We start from the raw sequence: 15,224 nt of genomic DNA, 5'->3' as shown, positions 1-15,224 counted from the left end.
GGATCATAAAGGTCCCTTACAACTAACGATAAAGTATATTGTCTTACGAAGAACTACTGTGCGGTGTCCCTCTGTCAGAAGAGAGTAAGCGCAGCGTGTGCGATCCTAGGTACGAGACCCTTCCAGGAAGGGCCTCCCCACTCTTGCTCGGCCTAACTCTGGGAGAGGTGGGTCCCCGGGTGGTCAGGAACGCATTCCGCAGCCTCCCCGGTGAACGCCTTCCAACAGACATGAAAAAGTCTTTATTCATCCTCATCCCTGCCTTAAAAGGGCCTTATTTGTTGCGAATTCAAGAACTGCAATATTCAGACTAGGCCAATCAAAGAAGCCACTCAGTTTTAAAACTCTGTAGACCCGCAGAATGCTACAGAGGTTCATTACATACCCCCATCAGAATGGAACCCCTCCCTCTATGCAAGACGTTAATAGCAGTTGAGGCTCCCCACCCCTGATGTCCTGAGAGCAGGCATATGGTATACTCCTCTAGATCACTCCCAGGCTGATCGGAGTCCTACAGGGATGTCAGATCATGGCTCTGTTTCATCATAATTCCTCTGTATGGCAATGCCACACAGGCGACTTGATCTCACCGCTGAAATGCTGCCCCATGTGGCCCTGTGTCTGACCTAGCCAGTCAAGTTGGGCTGCCACCATCATGGCGTCCCAACGTGTGCCAATACACCTGTGCCTGCAGATCGTACCACCACCGTTGAAAAGCTGTGGTCAAACCCTGCAGAGCTGCTCTATAATTCCCATGAAGGGCACCAACAGCGGCGATCTCTCTGCATCCCAAGTCACACGTGTGGGCCAGTAATTGAGAATGTCTCTGGAGCTCTGTAGACTCGCGAACATCTTGTATCCCGGTCCGGTCAGCACAGTCCCTCCAGTCCCATATCCTAAACTACATCTCAAAGCCAACTTCAAGCATAAGAAACATGGAGATGGAGGAAGATCAGTCAAAGTGAGGCGGCCCTATGACATTAAGTCCATCCATGAGAGCCATCCCCAAACTCTTATGAAAGTATGACACCCATAGGTATGTCGCAGTATTGCGGTCAGTATATCAGGCCACAGAAATACTGCATCTAAAGTGTAGAATACCAAAACATCTTCAAGTTAAGGAGATATGGAGAAGTATAGATCCTTGGCCGCTTTGGAGTGATAACTTAGGTGAAGTGAACTACTGCAAATTCCTTCATCCTATTAGTATGACCACTTACATGTAGCACACTGAAATGCATTTTCTGCATGCTTTCTCTCCAGAATAATCACATGTATGTAAAACTGCAGTGTAGCGTCCATCTCTTCACTCTTTACTGTCATTGGTAGAGCGTCAAATATTTAGCACTGCAGTTCAGCCAATGAATGCCCAATCATTGCTCCAGCTCTCTCTGGTACAGTCACTTATACGCCGTATTTACTTCTTGAGCATAATCATATTTTCATATAAAAAAAATACATCGGTATTTATGATGATGACAATTTGACTTTTTTTGTTTTGCTCTTTTCAAGTGAATTACTTTGTTCATATTTCACTAAAGTTTGTGTTGCAACAATACCGATGAATTAAGGAAATATGGAAATGGTGGCTACGAACTAAAGAAACTCCTAAACCTTTTCTGTGATCTAAAGTCTGCACAAATATGTGCCTGGAGAAACGTGGTGCATGTTTCTAAAGAACGAGGCATGACTGTGCGCCGTGCACCAGGCTGCGATTGTCTTCTTGGAAAGAAGATGACATCCAAAGTGCAAATCCTTGTAGTCTGTTAGGGCTTCATTGTGCAGTTATTTGTAACATACCTGGATGTGAATTCAAAACTCCACCTCTCCTAGCATAATAGTTTATTTACTGCCACCAAGGGACAGTCTAGGTGGCAGGATCTTTGCCATGAGCTTCTTGGGTGGTGGATGCAGACCGAGCACTTTGAACAATGTGACAGACTTCATCACTACTAAAATCAATGCACAGGAAGGTGGTTCTCTAATCACCATATGCAGTGCCATGGGAAGAGCGCCATAGCGCCTAATGCAAAGAAGGAAAATTGACTGCCCCACAATATGGGTGAGAAGTACAAAACGGTTGTAACTGCGGTACAGTGAGCCTCTCCCACACTTAGGGGTCTCTTAGGATGGCGGTCGGAAAATCACTCCGACCGCCATGGTAGCGGGAAAAGACCGCCCACCAGGACCGCGGCATAACCACCAGTCCAATTAGTATGCTCCGCAGTCGAAATCCGACCGCGGCGGTACAATCGCGGTCTTTAACATTGCGACAGTTGCTGCTGCCAGCAGCACCGCCGCAATGTCAAAAGGAGCATGTCCTGCATATCCCTGCACTGCGTGACAGGCACTGCACAGTGCCTGCCACCTGGTACAGGGACATGTAGGGGGGACCCATGTACCCCTCCCAGTGCACCCACACCCCCCCAACACAATGGGGGCCCGCAATGGGCCGCTGGAGGCATTCTCCGCATGGCAGTTCCACCGCAGCAGAAAGGCTGGCTACCGCCGGCATCATAATCATGCCGGCGGAGCCTGGCCCTGCACCGGCCCCATTTTAGCAGTCCAGCTACGCCCACCAGGCATACGTGCGGACTGCTACCGGCAGAAAAGTGGCGGGTGGACTTTCTCACCGCCGCGGTCATCACCACCATGCTAATGTGACCGGCGGTTTTCCATCCGCCATCCTAATAGACACCTTATTCCCTGGTTCCACTGCATCTGCTGCACTATTGGTAGCTCTGCCCCTGTATTTATGACAAAGACAAAAAGTACAAGTTTGTTAAAATGCAATGTAGAACTGAACATCATAAAAAAAACATAACGAAAAATATTTTGGGGGGATGCGATAAAAATAAAATAATTTATGGATGGGGTAAAACACGAAGATCACCCTCCCCGTGCAAGCCAGCCGCCTGAATCAGGCAGGGAAAAGTTGTCAGTCTCCTACAGGCAGTGAAGCAAAAGGAACCAATAGGCTTGCGGGCAACGAACCCAGAGGGCATGGAGCCAGGGTCCTAAGTAGCGTGTAATAAGTAGGGAGAACATAGGAAAGAAGTCTTACAATAGGATGTTAGCAAACGTTTGTACTGTGGATCGGAAAGGAAAAAGGAAGCCAAAGGAAATGAGCACTCGTCCCACAAGATTAATACAGGATGACAAAAGTTTTACAGATGGATATGGAGAAGCAATCATATGTTTGAGGAGAAGAAATTCAGGCTGCGTGTTTTGCTATTCTTATTGAATTAACTGTCTATCAACAAATGACAAGCTATGGCTATTAAATATTTTCCACCTGGTCTATGCCATATTTTTACATCTGGCCCATTCTTGTGTTGTACCTCTTTGGCCGTTATTATTTTTAATACAGGTATTAAATTATTCATTTAAATTTTGGTGTTGTTAAATAATCTTTATAACCATGATTGAATTTTTTTATTTTTTACATTTTGTTTAATTTAGGTTATCAAACTCAAACCACGCACAAAACTTGTAAAGCTCGGACTGGAATCCAGTGGAGAGCCCTGACCGCGGCTCCCAAAGGGAACAGCGTCATTTGCCCCACTCGCAGTGTCTCCATGGGGCCCCCGAGTGGATGGAATGTATTGTGATTTCACAGGAACGCAGCCATTTTGTAAAGCAAGAGTGTTCAGATGATGGTGTGAAGGCTAGATCAATCTCACGGGGAGGTGTCCCAGTCGATGCATTTGGAGATTTGAGACAATATTTAATTGTGAGTTAATGTACAGCAGAAGCCCACAACCACTAACATTTAAAAAAGTAATGGTTACACACAATTCTCCCCCCCAAATTTTTTTGAATCCGTTTGAGACATGTATCATACTAGAATATTAATCTTTTGATGGTCATAAATATACTCTTAGCAGGAACTAAATTATATTGTTGCAGTAAGGGAAGTCCGAACACCAAGATGGACAACCTCAGTTCTCTTGAAAACTCTGGAGCTATGTCCATGTAAACAAAAAAATGTATCTTCTATATTCTACAACACTCCATCATGCCCAGCTTCCCATGTATTGTACTTATCATATGTGACTTCTGTTTACTTTGACCTTCAGTACCAGCACACTGGACACCCTTGCTTAAAAGATATATGCACTTGTTGTTTTCTTGAAGTTTGTTAAGACCAATATTTTGCTGTTTGCCAGAATGTAGGATGCTTACTACTTTGATACGGTTCACACACTTAGAGTAAGATGTTTGTGGCTGAAAGTCCACGCAAGTTCTGTTACTCAAAACCTGAAAATCCTGAGCTTTCCAGTTGTCCTAGAAATTGTTCATATTTGGTGCATATTTTGAAATGGTTCTAGCTCTTTTTTTAGATGTACTGTGAGCTGCATAGATTATGGACGTATTTTAAACAGGCTTAATTTGTTGACATGGCTTGGTGCACTTCCATCAATATTTACTTCTGGAATACTGTAATAATTTATAGATTGATGATCTTAACTAAACCGTGTCATCATGCATCATAAGCTTCGGCCATTAATCGAACTTTAGGGGCTAGTCTGAAGGAACAGTCGGCTTATCTAGGATGAATTACTACTTTATCCACTGAAAGTACATTTCCCAAGTCAATCTACGGCACTGTCTATGCACAATGCAGGATCTGTTTCATCAGAAGTATAAAGGCATTGCAATCAAACACTTATGGTGTTGTCAAGTCCACTGTTTTTGTTGTTTTGTTGGCCAAGACAAGGAATGTTCTACAATGTTAATGGTTGGTTTACTCAGAACCTAGGGTGGACAGGTATAAGAAACATGCATTTAACTAGAGTTGTAACTTCCTCTTCATGGCGATGTTTAATGCTTTCGCCACCTCAGTTTGTAAGCCTACATGGGCAGGGTATATCATGGCATTATTTGCACACTAAACGTATATTTCCCTGGTAAAGTTTTGCGCACTGTGTTTTTTCAATTCAACAATGGTATTCAAATGGGCTTTTTTGATTTACTAGGAACATTGAGTATCTGCACAGCATTTTATAAGACACATAGCTTAATAGGCAGAGAATATCACAGTATTTTGAGGGTAACCTGAAATTTCAGACAGTTATATAGCCTTTAAAAAAATCACATGATCCACTCAGTGGTACACCTGGAAAGCAACTGGCACTGCTTTCCAGGCACACTGTGGCTGAGTGTTGTAAATTGGGGAAATGCACAAATCTGCACCTTAAGGGATTGTACGTGTAGCAGTGCAAATTCATGATTCACTGCCAATTGGTCCCATTGTCTTTCGTGCATCCAGTGAAGCATAGTTCTAGGCCGGCAGCGATGGCCAGCACAATGACATTATGATGGACATGAACTTTATGTGCCAGTAAAGACAGCATGGGTTATTCTGTTTGACATCGTTGTCAATAACACACAAAGCAAAGCATAGTTTACCCAGATAAATTCAACACAGTATTTACAGAATGAGGCAAGTTGGATATATGCATAAAGTACTGAATAAAAAGTGGAATTAGTTGTCGACTCCGCAATTCTAAGAATGAGAATGACCTAGTCATTGTGACTTAGAAACACCCGGAGAAGTACAAATCACACAATGTGTTCTTTTACGAATGGAGAGAGTCGCACTGTTCATACCATTTTATTAACTAGTATTAAATACTACATCTGGCTTATAATGTAAGCAGACATTTTCACAGAAATGTGCATATATTGCAAAAGTTAAAAAAACACCCAGTACAGGGTTATCAAAGCAGTCTCACCAAAGCCCTGTTAGTTAACCCCTTCCCTGCTCATGACGGAACCACTCCGTTATGAGCCACGGGCGCGCTGTGCTCATGACGGAGTGGTTCCGTCATGCTGCGGCCGTTTGCGGCCGCTCCGCCCATGCGGCACTGATTCCCCGCCTGTGCGGGCGATCAATGCAAGTGGGCGGAGTCGTGACGGAACCACTACGTCATGAGCACAGCTCGCCCGTGACTCATGACGGAGTGGTTCCGTCACGAGCATGGCGGCGCCGCGCTGACCCCGAACCCCCCCCAGCGCCGCGGCGGAATTCGTGCCGCGGCGAAGGGGTTAAAGGCTAGAATTACAGGGCTCATATTCACCTAAAATGCCTGTAGGAGTTGCCTCCTTAATTTTTAGTTAGCATTTGTCTATAACCCACTAATATTAATGCATCTTGCAATAGAGTTGTTCAGGAAACTGAAGAGTCCCGCACAATATCAACATGTTGTCATTGCCAGCAATGAAAAGGGCGGGTGGGAAGCATTCAAGAACATGCCTGGGGGTACTAATATAGCATTAGTACATGCAGAACACTGCATGTGGTCAGCATTTGCAGAACGTTCTCTGTCTTTCTCTGCCAAAATATTGTCCCTCAAAGGCACCATAGCAACAGAGTGCAGTTAAATATATCTTTATTCATTATCACCCTTGGCACAAATAGTAGTGTTACATTTTCTGCTGTAAAGATATGTTTGAAAACTATACATAAAAAACTGAAATTCCTCTCATTGAAACTGATCATTTTGTACAGTTATATACCTTCCCTATTTCTACCCCAGTCTTTCTTTTCTGTTATATTGTGGATGTGTTGTCCTGGTTGAAGAGTGCGTGCTGAGCCGAACTCTACATTTCAGTTAATCCCAATCTAGAAGGGTGATGATCACAACCTAGAAAGAGACTTTGCAATGTACCTAGTGTTGTTCCTATTCAGAAATTAAAGTATTCCATCCACAAACCTTTGTTGATTACATTTAATTTTCAGATCTCTTGAACTTTTTTTAAAATTCTGTATTAACCAGAATGTTGAGGCCATGGATGAAGCTTGAGTGATTGAAGATTGTCCTGGGAAATGTACACACTGTGTTAAAATAACATATGTTATTCAGACTGTAGCTTTGTCATTCATGAAGGTTTTAGAATATTTTCTAAATTGAAAACGATTTCTAGATTGGATAGGGATCATATGGAATCTCCAAATGAAGACTGTTTTTCGGAGAAATTAAGTGAATGAGCACATGATTGATACTTCAGAAGGTGATTGGCAGATTACTAATTACAATTAAATTAGTTTAAAAAAAGAACAAGTTAAATCTGGAGAGACTTTCCTGTAACCACTTTGATTTCTTAAACAACATGTGCTGTTATTAAAAATGAAAAGAGCAAACATGGTTGTGATACCAACTCAATACAGTCTCACAATGCCACTAAACACATCACTAAAATTAAAATTAAGCTGATGAAAACTACGAATGGTGGAGGTTAGTAATTTTAAATGTGATCGTTTCGAATAAATGGAACATTCTGGAAAATGGAATAATTCTGTGTTTTGGTCTCAAAGAGATAGGTGGACTAATGGAAGAACTTGTTGTATTGATATAGAAAAGTGGAGGATGGTACCTGTCGAATAAGATATACCCCTGTCCCTCAGCTATAGAACTCACAATAAGGACTGCAATAAAATATATTGAATAACATCGATGCCCTGGGACCTTGTAATGCATGACATACAGCAGCCGCAGACGAGCAGGTATGAGCCGTTGGGTCGGGTGAGGGGGTAGGGGGTTTCAACAGACGACAACGAGGGAAATTAATTATTTGTTTAATTTTCCCTTGTGGTCGTCTGTCGAAGGAAACCCTTGCATGACCATACATGGACGAAACTGAATCAATTGCTATCAAATATATTGTTGTGTTGACCAAGCTGCAATCCTTGGTTTGTGGGTCGATCTGGACCGACAGTGACACACTTTGCCCATTTCACACTGTCCTTCCCTCAATATATCTTGGGTTCACACACTTTGGGAAGTGTTCCTTTTCAGAGGTATTTTATAATTATAAAGTGTTGTTTTTAGGAGTGTTATTTTCGAAGTTTTGAGGCAATACCTAAGTTTTCACTACAACCCTTTCCTGCTTTTGACCATTTTTCCTTCAGCTCTGTGCAACACAGAAAAGACAGGAAAAATGCAATAATGGACTGAAAATGACTTAAATTGTGCAGTGTCAGATAGGAGCTCTGAGTACTGGTTTCTATAGTGTCCATCTGCTAAAAGCCAAAGAAGTGTTGTCTATAACTCTTTCATCCTGACGCTCATGTATCTCTCATAGATGTGAATGAGCGGAATCCGTCCTCCTTGGAGATAGGTTTAGAACCTCTCTTCATGACATGAAGAATGGCAGATAGGTGTCCCTGTCTGTCTGGGATGCAAAGAGTACTTAAGATTTTTCAATCTGATCAACACATACAAATAGCTCCTTAAATCTGTAATGGGACAACATACAAATTCCAACACTACTTATAAAATTGTTGAAATTGCAGCGGAATTAAGATACAGGTAAATAATTTACTGAGCATCCAATTAGGTCCATTTAAAGAATTTAACTCTTAGGAATGTATTTAGAGTTTGACTGATGGAATACTGTCAAAACGGGATGGAAATCCCATCTGCCTTATTACAAATACCATATGGTATAATGCACTGGTGTCTGTGCCTGTTCTGAAATACCACTGTATCTAGTAATGCACATATGCATTCATAGAAAAGAGTGCAAACATTTTCCGTAAATCACATTCCCAAACAATTCTCGGAGACTTACACTAGAGTAAATGAATCAATCACTTGTAAGATGTATTCATGTTCAGAGTTTCTGGTCACAGTTCATAAGCTGGTGGTGCCCGAATTTTCGAGTTACGTTTTGAATCATATTTTGAAGTAAGTGATTTTGACGAAGAATCTTGCTTGTATTCTGTCATTTTTCTGACATACTTTGTAGACCATAACAACACACAAAGATGATGGACAGAATGCTGAACATTGTCAAATATTCACCCCCCAGTCACAGATCTGGGTTTAATCCATCTTTTTTCTGCTCACCATACCACCCCAGTTTGGACCCAGCCATATGCAAATCAGTCTTCGCCCTGTTACCCGTGGGAACAGTCCAGCCTGAACTGCCAGGCCAGGTCCTCCCTGGACCGGAAACAAGCATCCTAGGATCAGTTTTAGGGTGTGACCAATCATCATCCACGCTAGCTTGAATCCAGCGGCACAGTGAGCACGGACCCACATCTGGGCATACCCTAGCGCACTTAGAGCCACTGTAGCAACACGAAAAGATAATGGCAGAATGCTGAACATTGTCAAACATTCACCCCTGTCACAGATCTTTGTTTAATCCATCATTCTTTTGCTCACTGTGCCACCCCAGTTTAATCCCATCCATATGCAAATCAGTCTTGACCCTGTTCCTCATGGAAACAGTTCAGCCCGAACTGCTTTGTACTTTGTAGACAGGCATGTTAGACATTGTGAACTTTCTCTCTTTGGTTCAAATGTTCCTTTAGCTCCTTAGTTTATTACTTAATGTGTTAAACAGTGAAGCACACATTATCTTTTATTTGCTACTAACATTCGTATTGGCTTTCCTAGTTGCAACTTGATAGGGTTAATAGAATCGATGCTTCCATTTCTGAACATACTTAAAATGTGTATCTGGACAGTATCAGTCAGGACAAGAGCTCTTTGGTCTTGAATTGGTAAAAGGTGAGCATAATCTGTGACATCCCTTCCAGATCCCTTTCCAAGGACAAAACATAAAGGCACACTGGTTCCTTGGGTAATACACCTTCAAGGTACAACTGACCCGGGTATGGTCTCATGAGCAATGGCGTACACGTCTTGCAGAATGCATCTTCCCAGATAGAATCAATAATATTTCTTCCTCGCTATTTCAAGAGTTTTAACAATTCTTGAATATCTAACCGAATTGTAAAGTACATGTAGTTCTTTCCATCTGTATTTTTTAATTACTAATAACCTGTGAAAAGTGCAATGGGTAATTATTTTTTTCTCTAAAAGCTTTATTGAGGTTTTAACACTTGAACAACAGAGTATATGTATCTGATAATGTTCACACAGTACGATAATGATGACGTGTACATCAACAGGAGGTATTGACAGCATAGCACTGGATTCCATATCCACTTCCATTAATGTGCGTGCTAGAACCCTACAAGACCCAGCAAACCCCTCCAAACTACCTACCGTGTACAAAGATGGTGGAGGACGACACATGTTTAGGAAGCGATGTTGCAGAAATGGTCCCCCCCCATCCCCCAAAGATTTTTCTGGGGATTTTTTGGGAGCATCCCCTGACTTAATATATCTCTTTTAGGTGCAAGCATTAGTCCATAACTCATGGCCATTTCAGCTGCGAGTCTGTCATTTCTGATTCCTATTGACATGCAATGTCTCTTTTGGCTATAAGACTGCCTATCTCAATAAGTGTGCACGTGCCTCGTGGGTCTCCCACCTCATCCAGTAAGTCCAAGAGTGCTACGGGATGGCGCACGGAATGACCTGACTACTCCCTCTACTTTATTGTCTGCTTTCTCCCCGGTCCCCCCCTTGGAAACTTTGAAAATTCTTAAAGGGCTTAAATCGGGATCCCCTGCTGATGCATGCCCGGCCAGACTCTTAGCAGAGGCTGCTGATTGTATCTATCTGGAGGTCAATCTGATTATCAACCTTTCCCTTCAGTCTATGGCGGTCCCTCAGGTCTGGAAGCAGGCTAAGATTCTTCCTCTGTTGAAGAAACCTTCTTTGGACCCGCTTAATCCGGTCAGCTATCGCCCCATCTCCCTCCTGCCAGCTATTGCTAAGGTTTGTGAGATGGTGGTGCACAAACAGTTGTCGGATTTTGTGGAGACGGAGGGTATTTTACATCAAGCACAATCGGGGTTCCGGATAGGCCACTGCACCGAGACGGTTCTAGTTGAGGTGGTCGAGGCGGTTCGAACATTCCTGGATGCTGGGGGCAGAGCAGCCTTGATCCTTTTGGACCTCTCGGCGGCCTTCGATACGGTCCCACACAGCCTTTTGATGACCCGTCTCACTGAGATTGGAGTCTCTGGGACCGTGTGGGGCCGTGTGGGGCTGGCTCAGGTCTTTTCTTGAGGAACGGGCCGAACAGATCTGGATCCCTCCGTTTCATTCCTCCCCTCATTTGGTCACTACGGGAGTCCCGCAGGGCTCTGCTCTCAGCCCTCTGCTCTTCAATATTTACGTCACACCATTGATTCATCTTGCAGAGGATCTGGGGGCCAAGGTTTTGGCGTATGCTGACGACACCCAGCTACTTTTTACGTGGGATAAGACCTCCAGCTCTGTTCTGGCCGCCCAACAGTGCCTTCGATCCATCTTCACTTGGCTGGCTGATGCTCAGCTCAAGTGTAATGAGCAGAAATCCGAGATCTTGCTTTTTGGCGCTTTTCCTACTGACTTCCGCCAACAGCTGTGGCCTCAGGAGCTTCCTCCTCCCTTTTCGGAAGGACAGCCCACTAAGAACTTGGGCATTTGGTTTGAGGAGAACCTCTCGTTCTCTACACATATTAAGAAAACGGCCGGCTGTTGCTTTGGTCTTATTAAAACACTTAGGAACTTTTTCCCACTCATCCCGCAGGCAGCCAGAGTAACTGTGACTTGCGCTCTGATTCTCTCTCGGCTAGACTATGCCAACTCCTTGTTCACTGGGTCACCTGGTTATATGGTTAAGAAATTGCAGGTGGTCCAGAACACGGCGGCTAGGCTAGTCTTAGGTTTTTCATCTAGGTCGAGCGTCACCACGCACTTGCAATCTCTACATTGGCTGCCTATCGCGGCCAGGATCAAATTTAAATCTCTGGTCCTGGCCCATCGTGCTCTTCATGGGCAGGGCCCACTCTACCTTCAAAGGCGCTTTGCCTTCTATGCCCCAGCAAGGGTCCTGCGCTCGTCGGCTCTCCGCTTGGCTGTCGGTCCGCGATACAAGCTTCAGAGGATGGGAGGTAGCTCTTTGGTGGTCAGAGCTAGTAGGGCCTGGAATGCCCTTCCGCTTGATCTTCGCCTCACTCAGGAGCTCGAATCTTTCAAGAAAAAGCTTAAAACATTCCTTTTTGTATGATTGTCTCTTTCCTCCCTTCTGGTTCGCGCCGGGACACTCTTGAGTAGCTGAGCGCGTTGCAAATGGAATAAATGAAATGAAATGAAATTGAGGAGAAAAAGTAACAGGCCAACCTACTCATGTGGACAAGATGTGTTGTTTTCTTGACCAGTGCTGTTGCACCTTTGGGCATTCCTACACCTAGTACTGCAACAGTTTAGGGCTACACCTATGCTCATTCTCCATAGCCTGTGGGGTATATGTCAATATGCATATGTTGTGTGGATTAGTCAAATTGTCAGAGGTGCCATCCTTGCCTCTCCCCAGTTGTCACCTGTGGGGCACAGTGATCTGAATGAAGTCAGGAGTGATAGCTACTAAGGAGTAGTATATCATGGATACACCTCCCTTCCCCCGCAGTTCCAAATCTAGCTTCACTTCCTACTATTTAAACTCCAGGAGCACCTAAAGTCTTTCTCAGTATAACTCCAAGCTATGTCATAGTTAGAGGAACTGGAAAAATGTTGATTTGTGTACTGAGACTACTGCTGCCGTGTCTTAAAATGATGTCATATTGTTCCTATCCCATAAGTCGTGGAATTTGGAGATCCAGATATAATTCCGGTTCCTGAAGCCCTCCAGGGTCACCGGATGGCACAACCAGTCCCCCTGTCAGATGAGGGATACACATGTGGGCCTGCTGTCATATCCAGTCCATTTCAGTGCCTTATGATATGCATGTAGTGTGGTTTTTGTGACAAAGGTAAGTGAGTTAGGGACTACTGCACTGTAGAGGAGGCCGGTGCACCAGCCGCTTCATACAGGTACAGTTGTAGCCTGTGTGGTGGATCATCGCACTCACAAAAAGTCCATCCCTTAATGGTGACAGATTGGGCTGCCCAGCAGTAGCGTTGCATGTCAGCAGCATCCAGTCCACCATCATAGACTGTCGGCATTCATGTGGTAGTTTGCCCACACACCAGTGAACCTGTGCCCACACTGTGTTGAAGCAGCTGGCTGGCATATCAAACGGATAGTTCTGAAGTGTATAAAGCATTCTGGGCAAGGCAGTCATTTGGAATAATTTGGAATGAGAGGGAAGGGTGTCCCAATTATAAATGTAATGGTGCAGTCTATGCTGCAGGTCTTGATCTACCAGCACCACTGGGGCACATAGAGATGTGTACACCAGATATATAAAGCTGTCTGTTATGGTTTACAGCCAGGATTACAACTCTGCTACCTGGGACCATCTAAGCACCAGGACAATGACCGATTTGTCTCAGTTGACTCCAGGTTGGTGAAATCCGTCTCAGAGTTAAAAGTCTTCACAAAGTCCATTAGGACCAAAGTGCTAGGGCCAGAAATTTCTGGGTGTGGACTAGAACCAACTACACTCACCTGAGCCAGTGTCGCGTACTCCATTGTGACAAAAAGCATTTTGATTCTGGTCAATGTTTGTCTCCATGGTGATGAAGATCGCTTGGTAGGAAGAGCAATATTTAGTGGGTCTGCCCACATTTAGTATAACTGAGACTATAACACTGTGGAGATTAATTGCCAGCTATGGAGAATGGGAAATCTTGTCAAATAGGGCAAGCAAGTGGGGAGTTACGTGTGATGCAAATTGTTTGAAAAATTCCAGTGGGAAGCTGTTTGGGCCCAGCATTTTCCAGACTGCATCTGCAAGATTGCTTCTGAAATCTCCTACAGTGTTGGAAGGAGCTCAAGTTTGCTAAATCCACACTACTCAGTGATCGCATGGGAAGATCTCTAATGAGCAGATTTGTCATTTCAGCTTTGGAGGGGTGGCACACTGCTTATAGTGACCTGTAATACTCTGCAAAGGTGAGTGCAATATCAAGCGAGTCGGTGACCCATGGCTTTGTAAGAGATCTGCACTGTGGGGATGGTTGTCCTTGCTATGTAAAGTGTGGCCAGCCAGTACAGCCGCTTGCCCTTCTTGTCTCATGCTTCAAATGTGGCCCTTTGTGAGGCCAAACTAAGCCAGCCCAGCAATGCCAAGGGACAGAGTCATCAATTGCGCCTATGTGGATTCCAGCTTCCTGACAAGTGAACCTCTTAGTGACAGCAGGGTTGCGATCACGTGTCTCTGCCGCACGCACATCCGAGAACCGTAGTACTTTGGGTGATCCGACAGATCCTGGGGCTCAGAAGACACCGCTTGAAGCCCGCTTCTGCAGGCTGTGTGTTTCACTCATCTAGGGGGACCTTCCATTATGCTCCTGGGCTCCTAGCTACTGCCCCTCCAGCTCCTAAATGGCAAGCACCTCTCTGAGAGTTTGCATCTGCCTTTTATGTACCATCTGTTTATTGAACAGAAACAAATAGAAAATTACACATGCCACAAAAAGAGGAGGGCAAGGGCGGGGGGGAGGGGGGGAGGGGTAACAAATAGACATCAACAAAATAAACCATCAGTCCGAAGACCTAACAGGAAAGAAACAGAAACAAAGTTCGAGAATTTTCAAGACATATGGGAGGGGGGCATAGCGAAAGTCCAAAACTTAAACAAAAGTCAGGCTTCAGGAGAGAGTTCTCGTCAGTTCCCAGGGAGAGACCATACAAGGGGCCAAGAGGCAAAGGCCCAGCGAAGGCGACATTGTCCAATAGTGAAGGACCACAGCTGCAACCAGGGAATCAAACGGTGGATCAAAGCTAACAAAATCTAGGCAGAGCAGCGACCCCGCCCAAGCGAAAGACACAGGTCATACTGTGAGAGCATCAATACATTTTGCGGCAAATAACATAAGAACCATCATATAACAAAAGAAAGAAAAAGAGACGTAGAAAAGAAAGGAGAAAAAGAAGAGAGGAGAGGAAACAGAAGAAGGCGAGGACAGAGAAGAAAGTAAAGGGAAAAGCGGATGCACCAAGTGAATGAGGAGAAGAAAAAAAAGCCAAGGCCCAGAGTGGAAGCCGGCGGTCCTAGGGCTCGGAGGCCCGGCCCAGCATGTATCGCAGAACACTCCGAGAAGTCTGGTCTCTTGCCTCTAGAGTAAGGCTCCAAGGGATCGTCGAACAGTTGGAGAGCCCGAAATCTAGGAGGCATCAGGCGGGAATGCTCGGTTTTAGTAAGGTGGTGTATGAGTGGACGCCAGATGCGATCAAAGCGTGTGTCAGTATGGGTAAGACGGGCCGTAAGCAATTCCAGGGAAAGGACGTCCCATAGTCGGAGAAACCATGCAGCAATAGGCGGGGGTGGGGCCGCTTCCAGCAGGAGGCAATGGACTGTCGCGCTGCACCTAGTAAGTGAAGGATGAGATGCCAGTGTGCCGAGGTCATGGCTTTTAGCGTGTTGG

General features: G+C 44.6%; 1 protein-coding gene across 1 annotated transcript in view; it reads left to right on the top strand.

Moving 5' to 3' along the window:
- The window catches only part of CIMIP2C (ciliary microtubule inner protein 2C), a 119,342-nt gene extending 112,147 nt beyond the window's left edge, over positions 1-7,195 (top strand). The window contains exon 4 of the mRNA XM_085613147.1: positions 3,463-7,195. Within this exon, the coding sequence (XP_085469273.1) occupies positions 3,463-3,496 (34 nt within the window). The 3' untranslated portion in view covers positions 3,497-7,195. The remainder of the gene's footprint in view (positions 1-3,462) is intronic.
- Positions 7,196-15,224: the final 8,029 nt, after the last annotated feature.

This window comes from Triturus cristatus, chromosome 6 (genome assembly GCF_964204655.1).
Source record: "Triturus cristatus chromosome 6, aTriCri1.1, whole genome shotgun sequence".
In the NCBI taxonomy this organism is placed as follows: domain Eukaryota; kingdom Metazoa; phylum Chordata; class Amphibia; order Caudata; family Salamandridae; genus Triturus; species Triturus cristatus.
The sequence above is the reverse complement of the archived record's forward strand: the minus strand, read 5'-3'. Positions and strand labels throughout refer to the sequence as shown.